Source organism: Brachionichthys hirsutus, chromosome 17 (assembly GCF_040956055.1).
Source record: "Brachionichthys hirsutus isolate HB-005 chromosome 17, CSIRO-AGI_Bhir_v1, whole genome shotgun sequence".
Taxonomy (NCBI): Eukaryota; Metazoa; Chordata; class Actinopteri; order Lophiiformes; family Brachionichthyidae; genus Brachionichthys; species Brachionichthys hirsutus.
The window spans coordinates 2,513,854-2,532,243 of NC_090913.1; the positions used below are offsets into that span (position 1 = coordinate 2,513,854).

Here is an 18,390-nt window from a genome sequence, read left to right on the forward strand (position 1 = left end):
TCTGCAGATTTATATAATAATAGTAGATTATAATGTGAATTCCTGCAGAAATAGAGAGAAAAAAAAGATTTTGGTTCAGTGTTTTCGCACATGAGACCTGAGGCGGGGAGGGGGGGGGGGGGGTCTGACCTTTTTTTTCTTTTACATAAACGGAAACCACCGACACAGTCGCTAAAATCGTCCGTCCTCAGTGGCTTACCCACCTGTACGCTGTCAGCTGAGGATGACTCCTGTCAGCGGTGAGTATACCTTCTGAAATGTCATATATCGATATAATCTAATGTGAGTTTATGGTCAATGGATGTATGTAGAGGACCTATCAAAAGGCTTCTCAGCTCAATCAATTATTGAAAGCCAATAGAAAGGCAGGAAATGTGCCAGTGATCACAGTGGAAGAAGATTTCAGTTGTCAATTCTGGATTAGTTTGAACCTGAGGAGCAGCTGAGTTCCTACGTCCAACACGGGCGCAAATTAAGAGAACCCTCCTTCAGATTAGAATAAATCCAGTTCCTACAAATGATGTCTTTCAACAGATTTCGTCTCATTTGCATCCCAGCAACTTGTTTTAAAAACAAATGGAACAAAAAGAAAAGAAAGGAGAATGAGTTTGATCTTCGTGTATTCAGTATCATCATGGCGCATGATCATTAAGTGAACTCTTGTTTTCCAGACCTCCCAACGCTGCTGCCTGCCGTCCTGGTGTGGTTTATTCATTTTAAGGTGAGACTGATAACTTCTAAGGTGTAAACTGCCTCTGATTAAGCCCCGCCCTCAGCCTCCAAACACCTTGTCCTCTGAGGGAGTGGTTGAAGGGCTACCATCATTTTTACACATCTGCTAGCTGCTTGCTTTATAAATGTCTCACACTCCATCCTGTGATTCCAGCCCTCCTTGTCTCAGGATGGCGAGGCTACAACCTTCATGGATTACTCAGATGATTACAGCCTGGATTACGGTGACTTTCCTGTGCCCTGTGTGAAGGAATCCAACCGCCAGTTCCGTCGCTGGTTCATCCCGACTTTCTGCTCCGTCATCTGCCTCTTGGGGCTGGCGGGGAACTTGCTGGTCATCGCCACCGTCTTGCATTTTAAGCGGCTGAAGAACATGACGGACGTGTACCTGCTCAACCTGTCCTGTGCAGACCTGCTCTTCACCCTGTCGCTTCCCTTCTGGGCGGCTAACTCCATGACGGAATGGGTGCTGGGCCTGGCCGTGTGCAAAGCCATTCATGTCATGTACAAGGTCAGCTTTTACAGCAGCATGTTCCTCCTCTCCCTCATCAGCGTGGACCGCTACTTCGCCATTGCGAAGGCGGTTTCCTTTTACCGCCGCCGCTCCCAGGCGATGTTCCTCAGCAAGGTGTCATCAGCCGGAATCTGGGCGATGGCTGTGATCTTTTCCGTACCGGACATGATTTACACCACTGTTAACAACAACACCTGCACCCCTTACTCCAGCAGTTCAGACCATCTCCGCGTCAAGATTCAGGCGGCCCAGATTGCTCTGTTGTTCGCCCTTCCACTCCTGGTCATGTGCTTCTGTTACAGCAGCATCCTCCACACCCTTTACCAGGCGCGCAACTTTGAGAGGAATAAGGCCATCAAGGTGATTCTTGCTGTGGTCGCCGTCTTCCTGGTCAGCCAGGTGCCTTACAACCTGGTCCTGTTTTGGACCACAGTCGTCACGGCAAAAGGAGGAACGGACTGCCGCTACGAGAATATCCTCCTGTACGCCACCGATGTCACCCAGTGTGTCGCCTTCCTCAGGTGCTGCCTCAACCCCTTTGTCTACGCCTTCATTGGCGTGAAGTTCCGCCGCGACCTCCTGAAGCTCCTGAAGGACATGGGGTGCCTGACCCAGGAGAGAGTCCTGAGGAGCGCATGGAGCAGGACGAGAGCGTCCGGAGCCACCGACACCGAGACCAGCACCACGTTCAGTCCGTGAAGCCGCTCCGGCACCGACGCAGCACCTTCACGCCATCGGCTGTTCATAAGGGCGTCAAACAAAGCTGCGATTCTACTGGCCTTTGGTTCTGCTTTTGTGTTACTGTAGTTAGAATACATTTACTGTATTGATTATGTTTATATTCAGTTCTACAATGAGTATCAATAAAAAAAAAAAACTAAAATATACTGCAGTTCTTATTTACCTTTTTCTTTTTACTTGGAATGTAGATATACAGACAGACAGACAGACAGACAGACAGATTAGAGACAGACAGAAAGACAGACTGAAGGAGTTTTAGCTCTCTGACTTCAGCCGTGAACTTTACACTCCTGGGATGATGTCATCAAGAGTTAGGGATCGTCGCTGCTGATTGGCTGACAGAGAAAAGGGTTGGGAAACCATAAATAAAAGCAGGCCACACACGGAACGCTGCGGTAAAACGGAGCCAAGCCGCACCTGAGGAACCCTGGGCCCAAGACAAGAAGGTAACATGACCGGTAACGGGCCTTCAGATATCTAATTAGAACTTTAAGTTACTTTAAGATTAAATATTTAAAACTTCATTTGTGTTATTTCACAGTGTGTAAGCAAACTCTGTGCATTTTCATTTCCATCCTGAGTCGCCGTTGTTATTATGACCCCCACCTCAGGGTGACCCTCATGAGGAGCCTCGCTTTATTGATGTAATAATTGCAGACCAATATAAATATTTGTTATTATTTAATATATTTATTTGCATTAATATTATTAATAGTAGCGGTTTTGAAATTAAGTCGTACATACATTGAATGGCTGGTGGTTTAATGCAGTTTACAATCTAGGTGTATAAATCAAAGGTTATTATTATGTAGACTAGTTCCCTAACATCATAGTCACCCTCAACTTCTTGGCTGTTGTCGGAAAACGCTAGTGTAGTCATGGTAACCACGAGTCACTTGGGTTGACTCATTGACAGCCACGCCTTGTCTGAAGCACGGATGGGTCAGACGCTACATATGAGGATGTCGTCATGGATACGACACATCCTTCCCGGTAGCGCCGTTCACGCTGATTCAGCCCGTTTACTCAGAACGTGTCATTATTGATGAAGTCGTTTTAGGCATGGATTGACAAACACAGGAAAACCACATGGACTGAGTCACAACTTTAAATGTACTTCCTGTGTAACTGAGTGTCCGTGTTGCGGCGGCATCATTTTAGACTGCTTTTCTATTTGTTGTTATTTGAGGTGACAGACAGGTGAGGGAGAGTTTGGGTGCAGCAACGGTTGCTGGATGGAACTGATCAGGTTATCGACAGTATGTCGTCGTAACGTGAAAAGATTTGTTTTTAGTAGGTTGATGAATATTTCTGGTTGAACTCTGACCCCTGCAAAGGCAAATTGAACTGCAAACGTCTGCAAGTTTATGTTCAATCACTGAAACCTGGACCCAAAGGTCTTCTTAAACTCCATCAAGCCTTTTCCCAAATCCCTGAAGGCATCATTTAAACGAACGACAAAACTTTAACTTTAAGATGTTTATATCTGGCGGATCCAGATCTGTGCTTTGCGATGCCCGAAAGACAGTCGATTTTCTCTCCGTATGAGAATGTGGGGAAAGCACAGACAAAAGTGAGTGTGTGTCTGAAATAGTGAACCTGAGCTCTCGTCAATGTACTTTCTCTCCCCCGCGACCAGAAGACAGTGAGCTCCCCGAACATGATGCCTACAGCTGAAAGCATCCGCCACGTCATACCCAATCACGTTCTACGAGTCGGTCAAACGGTCCGCCTGGACTCCGAGCAGGTGACTTTCAACGGACATCCCAGTCCCACAGAGCCCGGCTGCCGCCATGGCGACGCTGATCTCGAAATCTCCCTGGAGAATCTCAACCAGCTCATCCTGGAACTGGATCCGACCTTCGAACCCATTGAAGTCAACCAAAGTCCCACGTGCCTCAGTCCTCCCACAGGTACAGAACGGCTGGCGTGTTTGTCCTTGCTCTGCTTTTAGAGCATTAATTATACACAACAAAGTCAACAAAGTGGTAAAAAAGCTCGGCATCCATCCCACAGAGGCGCAACATCAATTCCAATATAACCAAACTCACCCTCATTAAATAAACACGCCTACACACACACGGCCCCGGGGCTCTGCAAAGTGACGCTCCCTCTCAGTTTTCTTTGTATCGTTGACAATCGAGCAATAATTGCACCACTTCAGGTGTTCTGGGATTACTGCCCAGACGGGTGCCGCTCCCTGCATAGCAGAGAATCCTGCAGAATGGGGTCACTGCCCTCTTTAATCGTAAACGTCTGCACAGAGCAGCTCAGAAACGGACTCGATCACGCCATCAGAGGTGACTTCACTTCGTAGGAACTCGTTCCACAGCACCAGCTAACAACGGCTGATCCAGTCGGTGTTTCAGTTCATGCATTAGTCACTATTATGCAATTCTAGTGGAAGCCGTCACCGTCTGGGCCCCGAGTTCTGAACGCCCTGATCTGCAGGGCGAGGCACGCGGATCCTCACGCACACGAGAACAAGTTCAGACGCCTTTTATGCCGTTACGTGTCCTCGCAACAGAAGAGGCGCACAACAGCGGAGAACTCTGTGAGGAAGATGTGTTCTTAGTGCTGCATGCAGGTCCGTGCACGAAACATAACATGGGACTTTCTGGAGCTGGTGTTTGCACTGGATAAGCCACGCCCGCTTTACTAACAGAACACAGAAGGAATGTACCAACACTTTTTCAGGGTTTTTGACAACACTTTCCTCTTAACCTCCAGATGACTCCTGTGCAGATGAAGATGCCTCTGATTGTATACTGGTGGCTAGAGGATGTTCTCCCTCCGCCTTCTGCGTGGGCCCCCCACGGAGCATCCCCATCCCCACACAGAGCTGCTCTCCCCTGCCTCCCCTGCCATGTGGAAGTGTGCCTCGAAGAAACCTTTCGCCCAAGCCTGACATGTCTTTTCCCCACGGATCCCTGCAGCCGTCCCAGTCTAACAGGAACAGTGCCGTGTCGCTCCTCTCCACGTCGGTCGGCTCAGACACCAGCTACATCCTGGGCAGGTAAGACGCACAATCAACGCTGCGGCGGCGGCCAGGTGACTACGCCGCCAGGCCGTAGCGCAAGTGTTTCTGTGCGGCCGAAGTTCTTCACAGAGATAAACAAGAGAAGAGTGACTAGATCTGTACGTCCTCCCTGCACAGCAACCTGTCTCTGGCCAGTGAAGACGCCGAATCTCCCGGGTGCGTCCTCGCTTGCATGTCCAGCTCCTTCAGTGATGGGTCCAGAGCGAGACATTTCGATAACAGGTGCAGCCCAGAGAAGACCTTCCTGACAAGGCAAGGCCGTCTGCTGGAGCCGAACGTCAGAGGACAGAGCAGTCCTGCGTCACTCTCTGGGTCGTTGAACGATATTCCTGTTCTGCTAGTCAACGGCTCGCTGCAGTCGGATCAGCACATACAGGCTCCTGGACCGGAAACGGACCTGATCCAGACCGCCCCCGTGTCCAGCTCAAAGCCATTCCCCCCCAACAGTGAGCCTTTTGTTGCTTTGAAATCTGCCAGCCATAGCATTTAAGGGATGCGACCCGCTGATGCGTCTTTGCGGTTGTTTAGGTCACCAAACCCATTTTAATGGAAGCCAACCCTCCATGAAGTTTGTCATGGACACCTCAAGGTTTTGGTTTCGTCCACACATCAGCAGAGCTGATGGTGAGACTCACATTTGTCACGAAGAGCTTCATTTATTTATGAAGTTTGCAACCGTTTGAAAGCATTTCCCGACATTTCTTTCAGCTGAGGCTTTGCTGAAAGACATGGAAGCGGGAACGTTTGTGGTGAGAGACAGCACGTCCTATCGAGGAAGTTTTGGTTTGGCCATGAAAGTGGAACCTTCCACCAGCAGCTCTCCCAGCGGCCTCCAAGGTAAACCTTCCCCCGTTCTCGTTCTTTAGAAATCATGTGTCAAAAGATAAATGTTGACACAAGAAAGGTCTCGGAAGCCACATCGACCATAATCACAGGCCGGCGGCTGAGGCGAAGATGCATGTGCAGCAGTAGTAGACTAACTGTAAAGAAAAGCAGCTGCAACCGAGCAAGAATACTGCAAGCATATCTGAAATGTGAAAGAGCTCGTGCTAAAACAACATCTGTGACATCTTTTATTTAATTTTTTGTCCTTTCAACAGAAGAGAAGAGTTCAGACGTCATCAGACACTTCCTTATAGAATCATCGTCTAAGGGCGTACGCATCAGAGGTTCTTCACAGGAACCCTTCTTTGGTGAGCAAAAGTCACATACAAGCATTTTATGAAGCTACCTGCATCGATCTTAGGTCATTCACAGGGTGCGTTTGTTTTGCTCTGCTAAAAAAAAAAAGATTTCCCATTTGGCAAATAAGTATGGCGGATCAAATTTACACAGCACATCATTTGACTTTCACCAAATAGCAATCAGATGGGAATCAACTCTTTAAATGGAGTGAAGGATTAATCTAAAAATCAACATTACTGTCGGTGAATGTAAACGGGAGGAAACATTAAATGAATGGATGAATGAATGAATTCTGCACCAAATGATTGGCTGAGATCTTGTTGTTGCAGGAAGTCTGTCTGCTCTGGTCTACCAGCACACCATTTCTGCTTTTGCTTTACCCTGCAAATTACTACTCCCCTCCCAAGGTAAGCCTTTACTGTAAGACCCAGGGTTGATGTGTGTGTGTGTGTGTGTGTGTGTGTGTGTGTGTGTGTGTGTGTGTGTGTGTGCGTGTGTGTGTGTGTGTGCGTGTATGTGTGTGTGTGTGTATGTGTGAGGGCGTGAGAGTGAGGCAGAAATGTGGAAACCTCATTTCCTATTTGCTTACACAGATCTGAGTGCGGAAGAGAAGACAAATGACAAACCAGCATCAGAGGACAAGACTAAAACAGGTTTGGTTTGCATGCAGAATAAAAGTGTTACACGAGTGATCAATACTGTGGGATGAGACATAAATAAATCAAACAGCTCCATAATCAGCAAAAGAAATGAACCTCCATCATGTTTCAATGCGCTCTAGAAATAAGAACACTGTCCTCTGTCCCTGTGAGGGTGGAAATAAAGGGGCAGATTGTCCCAGCGTTCCAACACGAAGTTGGAAGGTGCTTCAGAGAATTAAAGTTAACCATTTCCTGCCCTGCTGCTATTCCCGCTCAGCTTCTAAACAGAGCGTAACCGTGTTTGTCTTTAATGCAGCTTGCAACTTCATCTACCTGAACGCCGTCCCCACTGAGACGCTGACGGGCCCGTGCGCGGTGCAGAAGGCCGTGTCCTCCACCCTATCGAAGGCCTCGGCTTCCTTCACACCGACCGTGGTCAACCTGAAGGCGTCCTCCAAGGGCGTCACGCTGACCGATCTCAACAGACGGTGAGAAGAGCCCCATCTTATCGATCTGAGGACTAAAGTATGATGTTTTGTATGTTTGTGTGGAAAATAAGGAGGTTTTCCTCGGCAGGCTCTTCTTCCGGCGCCACTACCCTGCTCACCTGCTAAGCCACAGCAGCCAAGATCCAGACAATCGACTGTGAGTTTACGACACACACTTGTGACAGTGAATGCTTTTACACTGGAAGTGACAAATACCAGTGGGCTGTAGCTGGTGGAGGCATCCTTCATTTGAATCTTAAATAATCGGTCTTTTCTTTGCCCCGACAGGTGGCTGAAAGGCTGCAGTTTTGCTGCAAGGTATTCTGAACTTTAATCGATCACAATATCAGAACGATGCTCTGTCCTTAACGGGCTGCGAGTTCTCGTTCGAGCACAAATGTAAACCGAAAGTTTTCCGCCTTTCATTCAGTTGAACGAACACTGTCTTTGTACAATCTGACCCTTCGTCTCTTTTGCTCCAACAGGATGTTCGGCTTCGTGGCAAAAGGCGCAGAGGCCGGGGCGGAAAACGTTTGCCACGTCTTTGCAGAGTACGACCCCCTCCAGCCCTGCAGCAAAGTCGCCGAGGTTATTCAGGCTGCCGTGACCAGGCCTTAGAGCTCGCACGGCCTCGTGCGATGCTTCTCCGAAGTAATGGACGCGTCGGTTGTCAACGACGACGAGAACGGGCTCTAGGTGACCGGGCCGGAAGGAGACGGGCCATCGCAACCTCTTGCCCCAGCATTTGGAATGCTCAAACGAGACGCTGCTTTGGCTGCTGGGCGTGGGCTATGACGCTGCCGTCGTGTGTCGAGGCACAAAAACAAACCCAAAATGCAGTTTTTCCATTTTAAACTTTAGCGTCCGTGTTTTGGTTGACTTCAGTTCGATGGCACTAGTTCACTGAAGACTTCAAATGTGAAGCTATTTTAATGTACAAGTGTAAGTAGTAGTACATCCAGGGTCGGACGGTAAATCAGGTGGTCGATCCTGTTGATTAACGCAAAAGAAATCCAACGCAAGCTCCTGTCTAAGAGGAGCTTTTCAAAAAAGCCCTTGCAGTCTTGTTTCAAAAGCTTCGTTGTAAATCTCAGCCTGAAGGCTCAGAAGGAAAGGCGACCCACTTTCATGTCCTTCCATTTCGAACGCAGCTAAACACCGTTCTGCAGTTTAGAATGTATTTATTAGGCTGCGTTGTAAATAGAGTTATTCTCTGTATATTCATGCAGTGTTTTGTTTTCATGACGAATAAAACATGTCGAACAAATGAATGTTTACATCTGAAACAGGAAGTCAGTGTGTGGTAATGAGGAAAGAGAGAGAGAGAGAGAGAGAGAGAGAGAGAGAAAACACAAGGCTGCACATGATTCTACATTTTATTGTAAATGATAAATTATTAGATAAAAGCAAAATAGTTCATTTGGAAAGTGCAGAGCTCCCGGAATGATGGGTACTTCATGAAGCAGAGCAGAATCAAGCAGATCAGAGAGATCATCATCTTTCAACATATTCTTCATCACCCAAGCGCAATACACAACAATGCTCGCCATCTTATTAGGAATGTTTCTGATGCCAAATCAGATGTTTGCATAAAAGCTCTTAATGTTCGGTGTAACAGACAACGTGTGATAGAGACGCTGCAGCATTATCTATACACAAACACTGCCCTCCTCTGGTTGAGAGGAGAGGCCAAGGGCCGCACTGATGACATCACCGCAAGCATTTAAAAAAAAAAGAACAATCCCGACATAGAACGTGAACAATTTTATTATTGTGGATCGAAAGATTTGTTATTCTCCACAAAGAGAGTCTGGTTGAAGACGAAAGTCCTCCAGTGCTGCTCTAAGTGCTGTCGGGGGCTGACATTTAAGGCCTGTGCAGAAATGATTCGGGTTGGAAGGCAGCTGTGACCCCCCCCCCCCACACACACACACACATGTAAAGTGATATAATACAACTGGATTTGACGCGAGCCTTTGTAAGGTTATCGGCCTGGAACGGGTTTTGGGGTGTGAGCTGCAGATTCATGGCGGGATGGTTGGGATGCTGCGGGATCGCTTCATGATGAGTCGGACCTCCACGTCCGGGAGGCCGTCCCGATCGGGCCGGGCGCAGCCTTCGTCTGCTGCAGCCATGTGCAGGTCGAAGCGCAGGGAGACCGACTTCTTCCGCAGCTTGGGATTCCCTCTGAAGAAGGAGCCTTCCCATTGCTTTATCACTTTGTCAATCTTCTCCGTCCTGGGGGAGGGAGAGGGGGGGGGTAACCAATCACACATAGATGGCAGCAAATTATCGTACAAGTTCTTGAATGACATTACATTGAACACAAAGGAATAACCCTTGTGTAACTGTGGGTGTGTCTACATGCATGATGAGTTTTGTATAAGGCTGGAAATCCCAATCAAGCAATGAGAAGGGCGACGCCCTGAAGACTCCACACCGCTGTGGCTGTCTCGCCAAACACAAGTCATTGAAGAAGGCCAACAATGACGTAGCCTGCAGCTAAATTAGCATTAGCTCACCGCTTATTAGTTTTCCTTTCTAAGAGCATCCCTGCTTTTCAGCAGGCCCCAGATCGATACGTACTCGATGGTGCCGTGACCCTCGGCGCTCACTCGCACCACGCCGCCCTGAAGAATCTCCCGAGTCTTCGCGGTGGAGATTGGGAGGTCATTATCTTGCTCTGGCTCTGCGATAGGACAGGACAGAAACATTGAAATGAGCTCCGACTGCGTCTGAGCTGCGGGTCCTGCGATCGTCTTACCTGTGAGCATCCCCAGGCTTTGCTGTCTACGGAGTATTCCTCTCTTCAGCACATTGTCTGCTGGGAGAAGTGAAGGTATCTCAGGCAGGGGTTCCGACTTGGGCTCGTCCGGAGTAACGGCAGAATCGCTGAAGCCATTCTTGAGCCTGTTCTCCTTCCACTCCTCTTTGGAAGGCCCACACTGCCACAGATCCACTGGTGTCCTGGCGTGACCCGAGTGCCTGCATGCAAGAGGGCAAAAAGATTCATGCTGGACGGTTAAATGAAGATGCATTTCTTTATGGCGAGATTGCGCGTGATGTTTGGTAAAATTTCGGTTATGATCCACCTTCCCTTTCTCTGCCCCTTCAGCTCACCTGCTCTCCTCGCGGTCCAGTAGATGCCGGTAGCGAGCGATCTCTCGCTCCAGCCTCATCTTGGTGTCGAGGAGCTGGCTGTGGCGCTGGCGTTGGGAGGTCAGCCCACGCCTCACCTGCTCCAGCTCGCTCTCCAGCCCGGCAACCACGTGAGAAAGGCCCCGCAGCTGACTGGAGTACAGCTGCTGGGTGTCCCTCAGGGAGCTTTCCAAACCTTTCTCCTGGAAAGCAAGAGGAAAGCGGCCCGTTGGGATTCCAACCACGCGGACGGCGACAGACGAAAGCCAAGCCTGAACAACGATTCGGCGAGATGGCTGTGCCGACGGGCTTACCAAGCCATGCAGGGTCTCAATCTCCACCTGCAGTGAATGCCACTGCTTCCTGGCCTCCGCTAGCTCCGCCCTCGCCTCCCTCACCGCAGCGCTGCCGAGCCTCACCTGCGCCCACGCCTCCTCCTCCTGGATGAGGTGACAGTAATCAGACATTACATAACACGGCAAAGGACACTACGCGGAAGTGAGTGAAATGTTGTGTCACTTAATTCAAGTACATCTGCATAGTTTCTTTATGATTGACGCGGCCATGCATGTTCTCCACATGTCTGCCCCCACCCCCTGCAAACAACCTGCTCTGTTTTCACACTGTGGTCACGTGTAACCGTGGAAAAGGAGCACTGGGATCACAAAAAGCACTGGGAAGAAATTAAACACACAAACACACACACACACAAACACACACACACACACAAGCGCATCAATTTGAACTTCTTGACGCTCCTTAGCTCCATCCTATGGAGAAGCAGCAGCATTGACATGCCGATGGGAGGATGGGAATTTCTTGCCGGTTAAAACAGTCCTCCCGATCGAGTGGAAGTGGATATGATGATTGAGAGGTATGTCGTACATGTGTGTGTGTGTGTGTGTGTGTGTGTGTGTGTGCAGCGGCGCAGCTCAAGCTTGCAGGCTTTGCTTTATCAGCCAGCGTTATTAAGATACAAGATTAAGGATTAAATACTTAATGAGGATCAGAGGTCAACCGATAGATGTAGGAGGCGTTGTAGCACGCCATGCTAGTGCGAGATAGTATCCCGCCATAGTGAGGAGACAATCACATCGAAACATTCACACTGCGAGACGGCAAATACAGACACAACCTGCACAAACAAAGAGAGCCCCGATGACTCATGCGCCTCCTGCCTCTCTCCTCAAACACTTTAGCAACTCCTGAGAGTCTGGCTTTACGAGACACGCTGGAGTTGGTTAAGGGTGTATCTGGCTGGCAATGGGCCAGGACATCATGACAGAGGCAAAAAAGGAAAAAAGGTACGCGAGTGTGCTTACCTCCCTGAGCCTTCTCCCGTGTGCTCCGGATGCTGCTGCCCCGGCGTGGCCAGGCCCGACCAAGCCGGGGAGTGAATTTGTCCCAGCACCCGGGCCGCGTCGGCTCTGATTACACTGCGCTCTGATCAATTGAAGGAGTTGGGTGAGCTCCATCCCTGTGCCATCGTCCACTGGCCGTCCTGCTGCTGCTGCTGAGGCTGGCGCTAGCGGAGCATCACAGGAAGCAGAACGCTGCAGCTGTAGAGCCTGGGCTGCCTGCAAACAGCCAAACAGAAGGAGCAAGAAGGGGAGGGAGGAGGCGACAGAAAGGGTGAGAGGAGTAGCGCGTGTGTGTGTGTGTGTGTGTGTGTGTGTGGTGATGGCGTTAGTCAGCAGGAATCACACACTGAGGAAAATGAGGTGGGAAAGGAAGGGGATGAGAGGTATGAGGTCAGACTGAAGGGACAAGAAATCATTAGATGTGGAGAAGCCACATTCATAAATCACACACACACACACACCTACGCACACGCACACACACGACAAAGCTATAACAGACTGGGAGCGATGGTTCAAGAGGCTAATTTTAATGTGCGTAATTAATAAGCTACTTGTGTTGTGCAGAACAGAAGCGCGTTACGTGCATTTGCCGTGGATTTAGTGGCCTGAAACTCCCGGCGCATCTCCTGCAGCTCTGCCACGGAGTTCTGAAGATCCGCCTGCAGCATCACATTGTTCTCGTCTGCCTTCCTCTTGGACCGCCTGAGCAGAACCACCTGCTGCTCCAGACGCTTGGTGTTGCTCTCCTCCGTCTCACACCTGAGGTGTCGTCAACAGCCATCACCGTCACAGGAAGTTTAGAAATCATAAATATAAAAAAAAAAAAGGACAAAAAGACTTTTGTCTTTTGGCAGCGTTGACTCAGTCCAGACTCACAGAGATACTCTGAGCCGGTCAGAAGACTCAGCTATAAATACATGTCAGTCAATGGCTAACAGCAAACAGGAAGTACTTTCTGTGTGGGAGGGGGGGGGGGGGGGCAGCGTGTCGCTGCACATTGATATACAAATGAAACCGAGTCCAGCCTGGCTTCTACATCCGTTTGGAATGTTGTGATGCTTTTATAGGACAGTAGTAGAAATAAAAAATCATTCTCTCCACTGACTAAACTGAACGGCGCTGACCTGGCCCGGATGGCAGCAGCTCTGGACTTCATGCTGTCAGATTGTAAAGCCAGCTGAACATTCTCCATCAGCAGCTTGCCCACCTGCAGAAACAGAAATGCAGCAAGCATCAAGCATAGGTGAGCTCGATCGACAACTCTTTTTCATTTCAAGAACCTTTATCAGAACAATCCACCTAAGTGGGCCAGGAATCTCCCAAACAGTTCTTTCCTCCGGCGTGGAAGAAGCTGTGTGAAGCCTTTATAGGTTGCTTTGGGCTGACGACCAACACATTTCCAGGTTAACAGGGACAAAGAGTTAAGCGGTGTGACTTCATTTGGCACGAGGCCGAGCTGACTGAGGTCGCCATGGCAACACAGCGTTTCATTTACTGGGTAAAGATGGCTGTGGTGGACAGGTTTCGAGCAACTTTTCGCTGCAGCTTCTTTAGTCTTTTGAATTTAGGAGTGAACCCAGAAAAAAGTGGAGTTTTTAAATACCTGTTATAACAGAATAATGCGTTCAGCTTGCAGTTTATACGACAACACATTGCTGCAACAACCGGATTTCTATTGGAATAGTCGCACCCTCTCATAGCAAATCCTTGTTGTGTAGCTCTCCTCTTCTCACGTTGCCTACGGGCACTGAGTCGTGAAAATAAAACCCAAACTACTCTCCTTGTTTGTGCAGCATTAGCACTGAGCACAAATTGTTGCTAAATTGTTGCTGCTGCTTGTGCAAAAATGATCAAAAATGTACCATCCTTTCAAGGCGTGTTTGATTCTCATCTGGGTATGAAAGGGTGGCTCCCTCTCATTTATCACCCATGTACAAATGAAACACACCTTTGTGTTGTTAAGAATGCAACCGCTTCGGAACAAGGTACGCCCACGGTGAAAGAACGTCAAATATTTCACTATATTTACATCACAAATCTTACAATGCGTGTGCAATGTCTCTGGACGCATTAAATACGCAGCTAAGCCTATTTATAAGCTCTACTTATTGTCTCCTGAGACATTTGTCCTTCATTAAATCTGACAATAAAAGCAGTTTTTGAGGAGAAAAGGAGGTCATCCTCAGTCCGTGGACGTTGTTCCCTTGTCTGTCTCAGTGCTAAGCTGAGCGTCTCGAGAGGATATAAATAAAACCCACTCCTACAGAAAGCAGAGGAAGCCATCAAACCAGGTCGCATGAGGTCCTCGTAAGGGCTGGCATTGCTGGAATATATCAAATGAAGTGCTGTCGCTAAACAACAGTGTTTCTTTTAGCTTTTACAAACCAAATAGAAGAAGCCGGCGGTTTGCTCGCTGAAGCGACTGCAGAGAAACACACCAACCTGTTCTTAAGTTGTTTGGCCTGTGGCCATGAACTGTACACACCTGCCTCGGCTTCCCGCATGCACTGCAGCGTCGCGTCAGCAGAATCAAACACCCATTTGCATTTCTATCAGAATTTTTCCAAGTTCCACTTTAGAAAATGCAAATTCGAATGATCACCTGTGCAGGAAAAACCGAGCCTGACCTGGGATCGGAGCTCATTGGCGGCGTGTTCCTGCTGGGAGCAGTCCTGGTTGCGTGCGGCGCTCCTGGCGCCCCAGTCGGCCATCTGGGCCTCCAGGCTGCGGTTGGCCTCCTGCAGCCTGTTCACATGCTCCACAAAGCCCTTCAGTCGGATGTTGAGACCCCGCAGGGTACGACTGGAGTCCTGTAGCAAGTCCATGGAGATCTGAGGACGTGCACATTCAGATGTTAAACACACACGCACACTGATATCAACGCAGTCAAACGAACCAACTGGACCGGCAGCGGCCCGGACGACCAACAGACCTGTTGTGCTTCCGTCAGAATGACAGCCTGCCTCCCGCCTGCGATCGCAGTGTCTATTGGCTAAATGTTTACCCAGCAATACTCACCTCACGCAACGTGGCCGTCCACGAATGAGCGCATAGCAATAGTCGCTGCGTCTGTTCTCACACAGCTGATCCGCCACGCCCTACAGCTTAGCCACATTCCTCCATGGCAGGCCGGGCCGGAACCTTTCTCCTCCCCGCTGTGTCCGAGGTCACGGGCTGCTGATAGCATACCAGCAGGCCGTGTTGTAGGCCGTGGGCTTCAGGGCGAGGTGCTCCTCTCCATCCCGTCTCCCCGCCTCACCCCATGGGGCATGATGGGAGTGGGCAGGGCATGTGGGTAAACACTGTGCTTGCATCCCCAGCACCGAGGGTCTCTTTGTGTTCTCTGATCCAGGATTACCGACCCGCTTCCGTAAAGGCAGCGACACGGGCCGCAGAGAGAATGAAAGGACCAGTGTGGACCGGAACCGCCCGAGAGGATACCTGAAGTAGAATCCAGATGAAATGAGTGTACTATCTATCAGGTGAACGCATACACCTGTGCCTCTACTGGCACTCCATCACCATGCACTGGAACAAGTGTGATACATTATGACCTACATGCATTATGAAGATACCATATTATAGTATTTATTGAATTCATTGAATATTTCACTATTAAATAAAGTGAAAACAACAGGTAAGTGACTGAGCCTGCGAGGGTGAGGCATAAATGAACTGTCTGTGAGCTTCAGTTTCTCTGAAAAGAGCTGCTTATTGTGAACCAACAAAAACTGTCTTGTTATTTTAAAATCCCTCTGGGATTACTAATAAAGACAACAGTGCCAACACGCTTATCTGCTGTAACCATTGAGCAAATATTCTCTCTCCCGGGGTGAAGGTGGAGCCTGCTGAGTTTTAACATGCAGTTTTGCTGACTTATTCTCAAGACTGTGGTTTAAATGTGTTGGTACGGTTGTAAAAAGAGACCGAGAGGTGGATTGAGAGGAAGGAAGCGTCACATCTGGTAAAGAACAGCGAGTACTTGAAATGGGAAGAGGGGAGAGACAAGACAAACGGACAAGACAACTTCACACGAACTTCACACTCAGAGAGGAAACCATCTGTGGTTTGATGAGGATGTTTTTTTTATGTGGATTTTTGCATTTACTTATAATGGAAACTTTTTAAAATATATATATATATATATTGTAAAATATGCATTCAATTCACCCACCAAAACTCACAGTCATAAAGGGGTCCGATATGAACTATCATGAAAAGATTATTCTGGATCTGATCCAGAATGAGGTCAGGAAAAAATATTACATTTAAATAACATTAAAACCAATTTATGGATTAAAAAAATAGTTAAAAATACACATAAACTCTGATTCACTTTGACTTTTCATGGTTGGTGTATAAAGATACCAAGAACAATCTAAAACCTTTTGATGATGATCCAGATCACCATGTGGACGGTGTAGATCCAGTTAGGAGGGAAACGAGCTGCTTGGTGGATGTTAAAAAAAAAAGATTTTTCTGCTGACAGGCAACAAAGGTCAACACAGCTGATTATGTGTTGCCCCCCAAAAAACTCTAAAAGATGGCAAATGTCATGAGCGGAAGGAAGAATTGGGAATGAGGAGAGTGAGGGCTGCAGCTAAAGCAGGCAGGGAGCTGTTTGCTAAAGGTGCAGGCTTTGGAGATGGATTTGATCATGTGACACAGATTATAGGTTTAACATTGAACATCAGAAAAGCCCCCTCCCTTTGCCAACCTCTGAGAACCCAACATTCCTTCACCACTTTTCTCATGTGCTTTCTCACTTTCCCAACAAGGAGTCTTCATCAAAGGCGGGACAGTAGAATAATGTGTTCTCGTTATGGGGTATAAGGTTAAGCATGTCTCAGGGAGTTTACTTGCTGTATTTAAATGAGACAGAAGGTGCAGCCGCGTTACTTCTTGAAGGGCTAATTCACTCCATATTTGTTCTCTTGACTTGAGGAAGAGCGTTTACTTCGGTTGCCGTTTGCCTATGCTAATTCGTCTCTGAGAGGAAGTTAACAAATGGACTGATCGACGGCTGTTTTATTTTGCCATAGCAGGTATTCGGCAGTTTTAGATACCCGAAGAAGGAATGTGGGAATTCTAAAACTGAAGGTCAGAGGTCAGTGTGTAAATGCCTTATGGGTGGAGGGTTTGGGTGCCCAAATGATCCAAGGTGCTATGTTGTCGGGGAGGCAATAAGCCTTTGGTAGAGTCTCCCAAGACAAATTTGTCCCTGGCAGGACTATGATACCCCCTGTGGAGAACAGCCTGGGGCCACTGGGGCCTGGCCACATGGGTCCACTACACTGCCCAATGAGGAACCACAAGGATTCAGTGTAACGGGGGTCAGGGGGCCTTGCCAGACCAACCAATTGCTGACTTCTTACACTCAGGGTTGTTTGACTCCTACATTCTAATGACAACATATTTACTTTAACCCTCGCAGGGTTTTTGCTTCCAAAACAACCTCTAGTGTATTTCCATGGAATGAGTGTTTTGGGAGATACTTGGGAGTCGGGAACACCTTGATTCCAGTCATTGCTCGGCATGTGAAAAAGCACCGCAGGGCGCTCCCTTCTCACTTGGATGGACTAGGAGCGGCGCACTTAGCAAACAGGACTATCTAGAACAAGAATGACGAGTCAGGGCTGTCTTCTAATATTTAGAATGACAGTGAGTATGTAAAGCTCCTACAACCTGTCTGCGCCCGATGATGAGACAGCACGGCGATGATGATGACAATCATATGATAATTCTGTACATTTGATGAAGGTGAAGTCACTTTTGGTTGTTTCCATCTCCTTAAACTACTGAGGAAAGCAGACTTTCAGAATGCGAGGTATCGAGGTGATGATGCTGTAAAATACTGCATGTTCTCTTCGTTTAGCTGCGTACCACGGAGGAACTGCAGCACTGTGTGATAATTCTCTGTGGAATCGTCACTATAAATGGTCCGCTCATATTCCACAGCAGCCTGCTTTGTTTCACACTAATCTCCCTTCTCATTTTAATCTTAATTTAATCCCCTTTGACGGTTTTACGCTTGTTTAAGGCTCTGTATTATTTTGCTATTTCTCATGAATTAAAAAAGTTCACGTACACGTATGGACCAATAATTAAGATACGTTTTAGAAATGATCGCCACGATGAGATCCAACGTGTTTAATAGGAACTGCAGTTAATTCACTTGAAAGGAATTCAATACAAAATAAATATATGCCTGAACAAATAGCTGCATGAGTTGAGTTTTGGGGTAATAACGTGTAGGCAAAAAAAGAAGGACTAGATTTAATAAGTTAAGGTTTCCTAAATAATTCATCAGTTAAAGGGGCTTGCATAGACTAGGTGCCATTAGATTATACAGAGCAATTGGTTTTTATTTTTTTTTTTTTTTTTTTACTAAAAACTAATAATTGATCAGTAAAATGCCACGCCCTGTTTGACTACCTGTCGGCCACACCCACCCACGGGGGGGGGGGGGGGGCTATAAGAGCGTCCTCCGCACCTCCTCCGCGCCACTGCGCTGCTCCTCATCTCTCTCCTACTCCTGAGTCACCACAGA

General features: G+C 48.1%; 3 protein-coding genes across 3 annotated transcripts; 2 read left to right on the forward strand and 1 right to left on the reverse strand.

Moving 5' to 3' along the window:
* Positions 1 to 223: 223 nt before the first annotated feature.
* Positions 224 to 2,018, forward strand: ccr7 (chemokine (C-C motif) receptor 7). The gene is made up of 3 exons (XM_068751285.1): positions 224 to 239; positions 672 to 721; positions 887 to 2,018. The coding sequence occupies exons 1-3, from the start codon at positions 224 to 226 to the stop codon at positions 1,943 to 1,945; spliced, it is 1,125 nt and encodes a 374-aa protein (XP_068607386.1). The 3' UTR covers positions 1,946 to 2,018.
* A 1,629-nt stretch (positions 2,019 to 3,647) lies between these two features.
* On the forward strand, positions 3,648 to 8,599 carry LOC137907039 (tensin-4-like). The gene is made up of 12 exons (XM_068751344.1): positions 3,648 to 3,900; positions 4,718 to 5,003; positions 5,130 to 5,473; positions 5,556 to 5,651; positions 5,736 to 5,864; positions 6,128 to 6,220; positions 6,542 to 6,619; positions 6,806 to 6,865; positions 7,170 to 7,341; positions 7,430 to 7,498; positions 7,630 to 7,659; positions 7,827 to 8,599. The coding sequence occupies exons 1-12, from the start codon at positions 3,648 to 3,650 to the stop codon at positions 7,957 to 7,959; spliced, it is 1,743 nt and encodes a 580-aa protein (XP_068607445.1). The 3' UTR covers positions 7,960 to 8,599.
* Positions 8,600 to 8,776: 177 nt separating this feature from the next.
* krt222 (keratin 222) lies at positions 8,777 to 14,665 on the reverse strand. The gene is made up of 9 exons (XM_068751381.1): positions 14,468 to 14,665; positions 12,965 to 13,047; positions 12,446 to 12,599; positions 11,802 to 12,056; positions 10,794 to 10,919; positions 10,462 to 10,682; positions 10,106 to 10,326; positions 9,928 to 10,030; positions 8,777 to 9,579 (listed from the first exon to the last, which is right to left on the reverse strand). The coding sequence occupies exons 1-9, from the start codon at positions 14,663 to 14,665 to the stop codon at positions 9,366 to 9,368; spliced, it is 1,575 nt and encodes a 524-aa protein (XP_068607482.1). The 3' UTR covers positions 8,777 to 9,365.
* Positions 14,666 to 18,390: the final 3,725 nt, after the last annotated feature.

Coding starts and splice junctions, on each gene's coding strand:
- ccr7 (XM_068751285.1), top strand. Junction 722..886: donor TGTGGTTTATTCATTTTAAG/GTGAGACTGATA, acceptor CTGTGATTCCAG/CCCTCCTTGTCTCAGGATGG.
- LOC137907039 (XM_068751344.1), top strand. CDS start 3,648: ATGATGCCTACAGCTGAAAGCATCCGCCACGTCATACCCAATCACGTT. Junction 6,221..6,541: donor TTCACAGGAACCCTTCTTTG/GTGAGCAAAAGT, acceptor TTGTTGTTGCAG/GAAGTCTGTCTGCTCTGGTC. Junction 7,342..7,429: donor CTGACCGATCTCAACAGACG/GTGAGAAGAGCC, acceptor TTTCCTCGGCAG/GCTCTTCTTCCGGCGCCACT.
- krt222 (XM_068751381.1), bottom strand. CDS start 14,665: ATGGACTTGCTACAGGACTCCAGTCGTACCCTGCGGGGTCTCAACATC. Junction 10,683..10,793: donor TTGAGACCCTGCATGGCTTG/GTAAGCCCGTCG, acceptor CTTGCTTTCCAG/GAGAAAGGTTTGGAAAGCTC. Junction 9,580..9,927: donor GAGGGTCACGGCACCATCGA/GTACGTATCGAT, acceptor TCCCTCCCCCAG/GACGGAGAAGATTGACAAAG.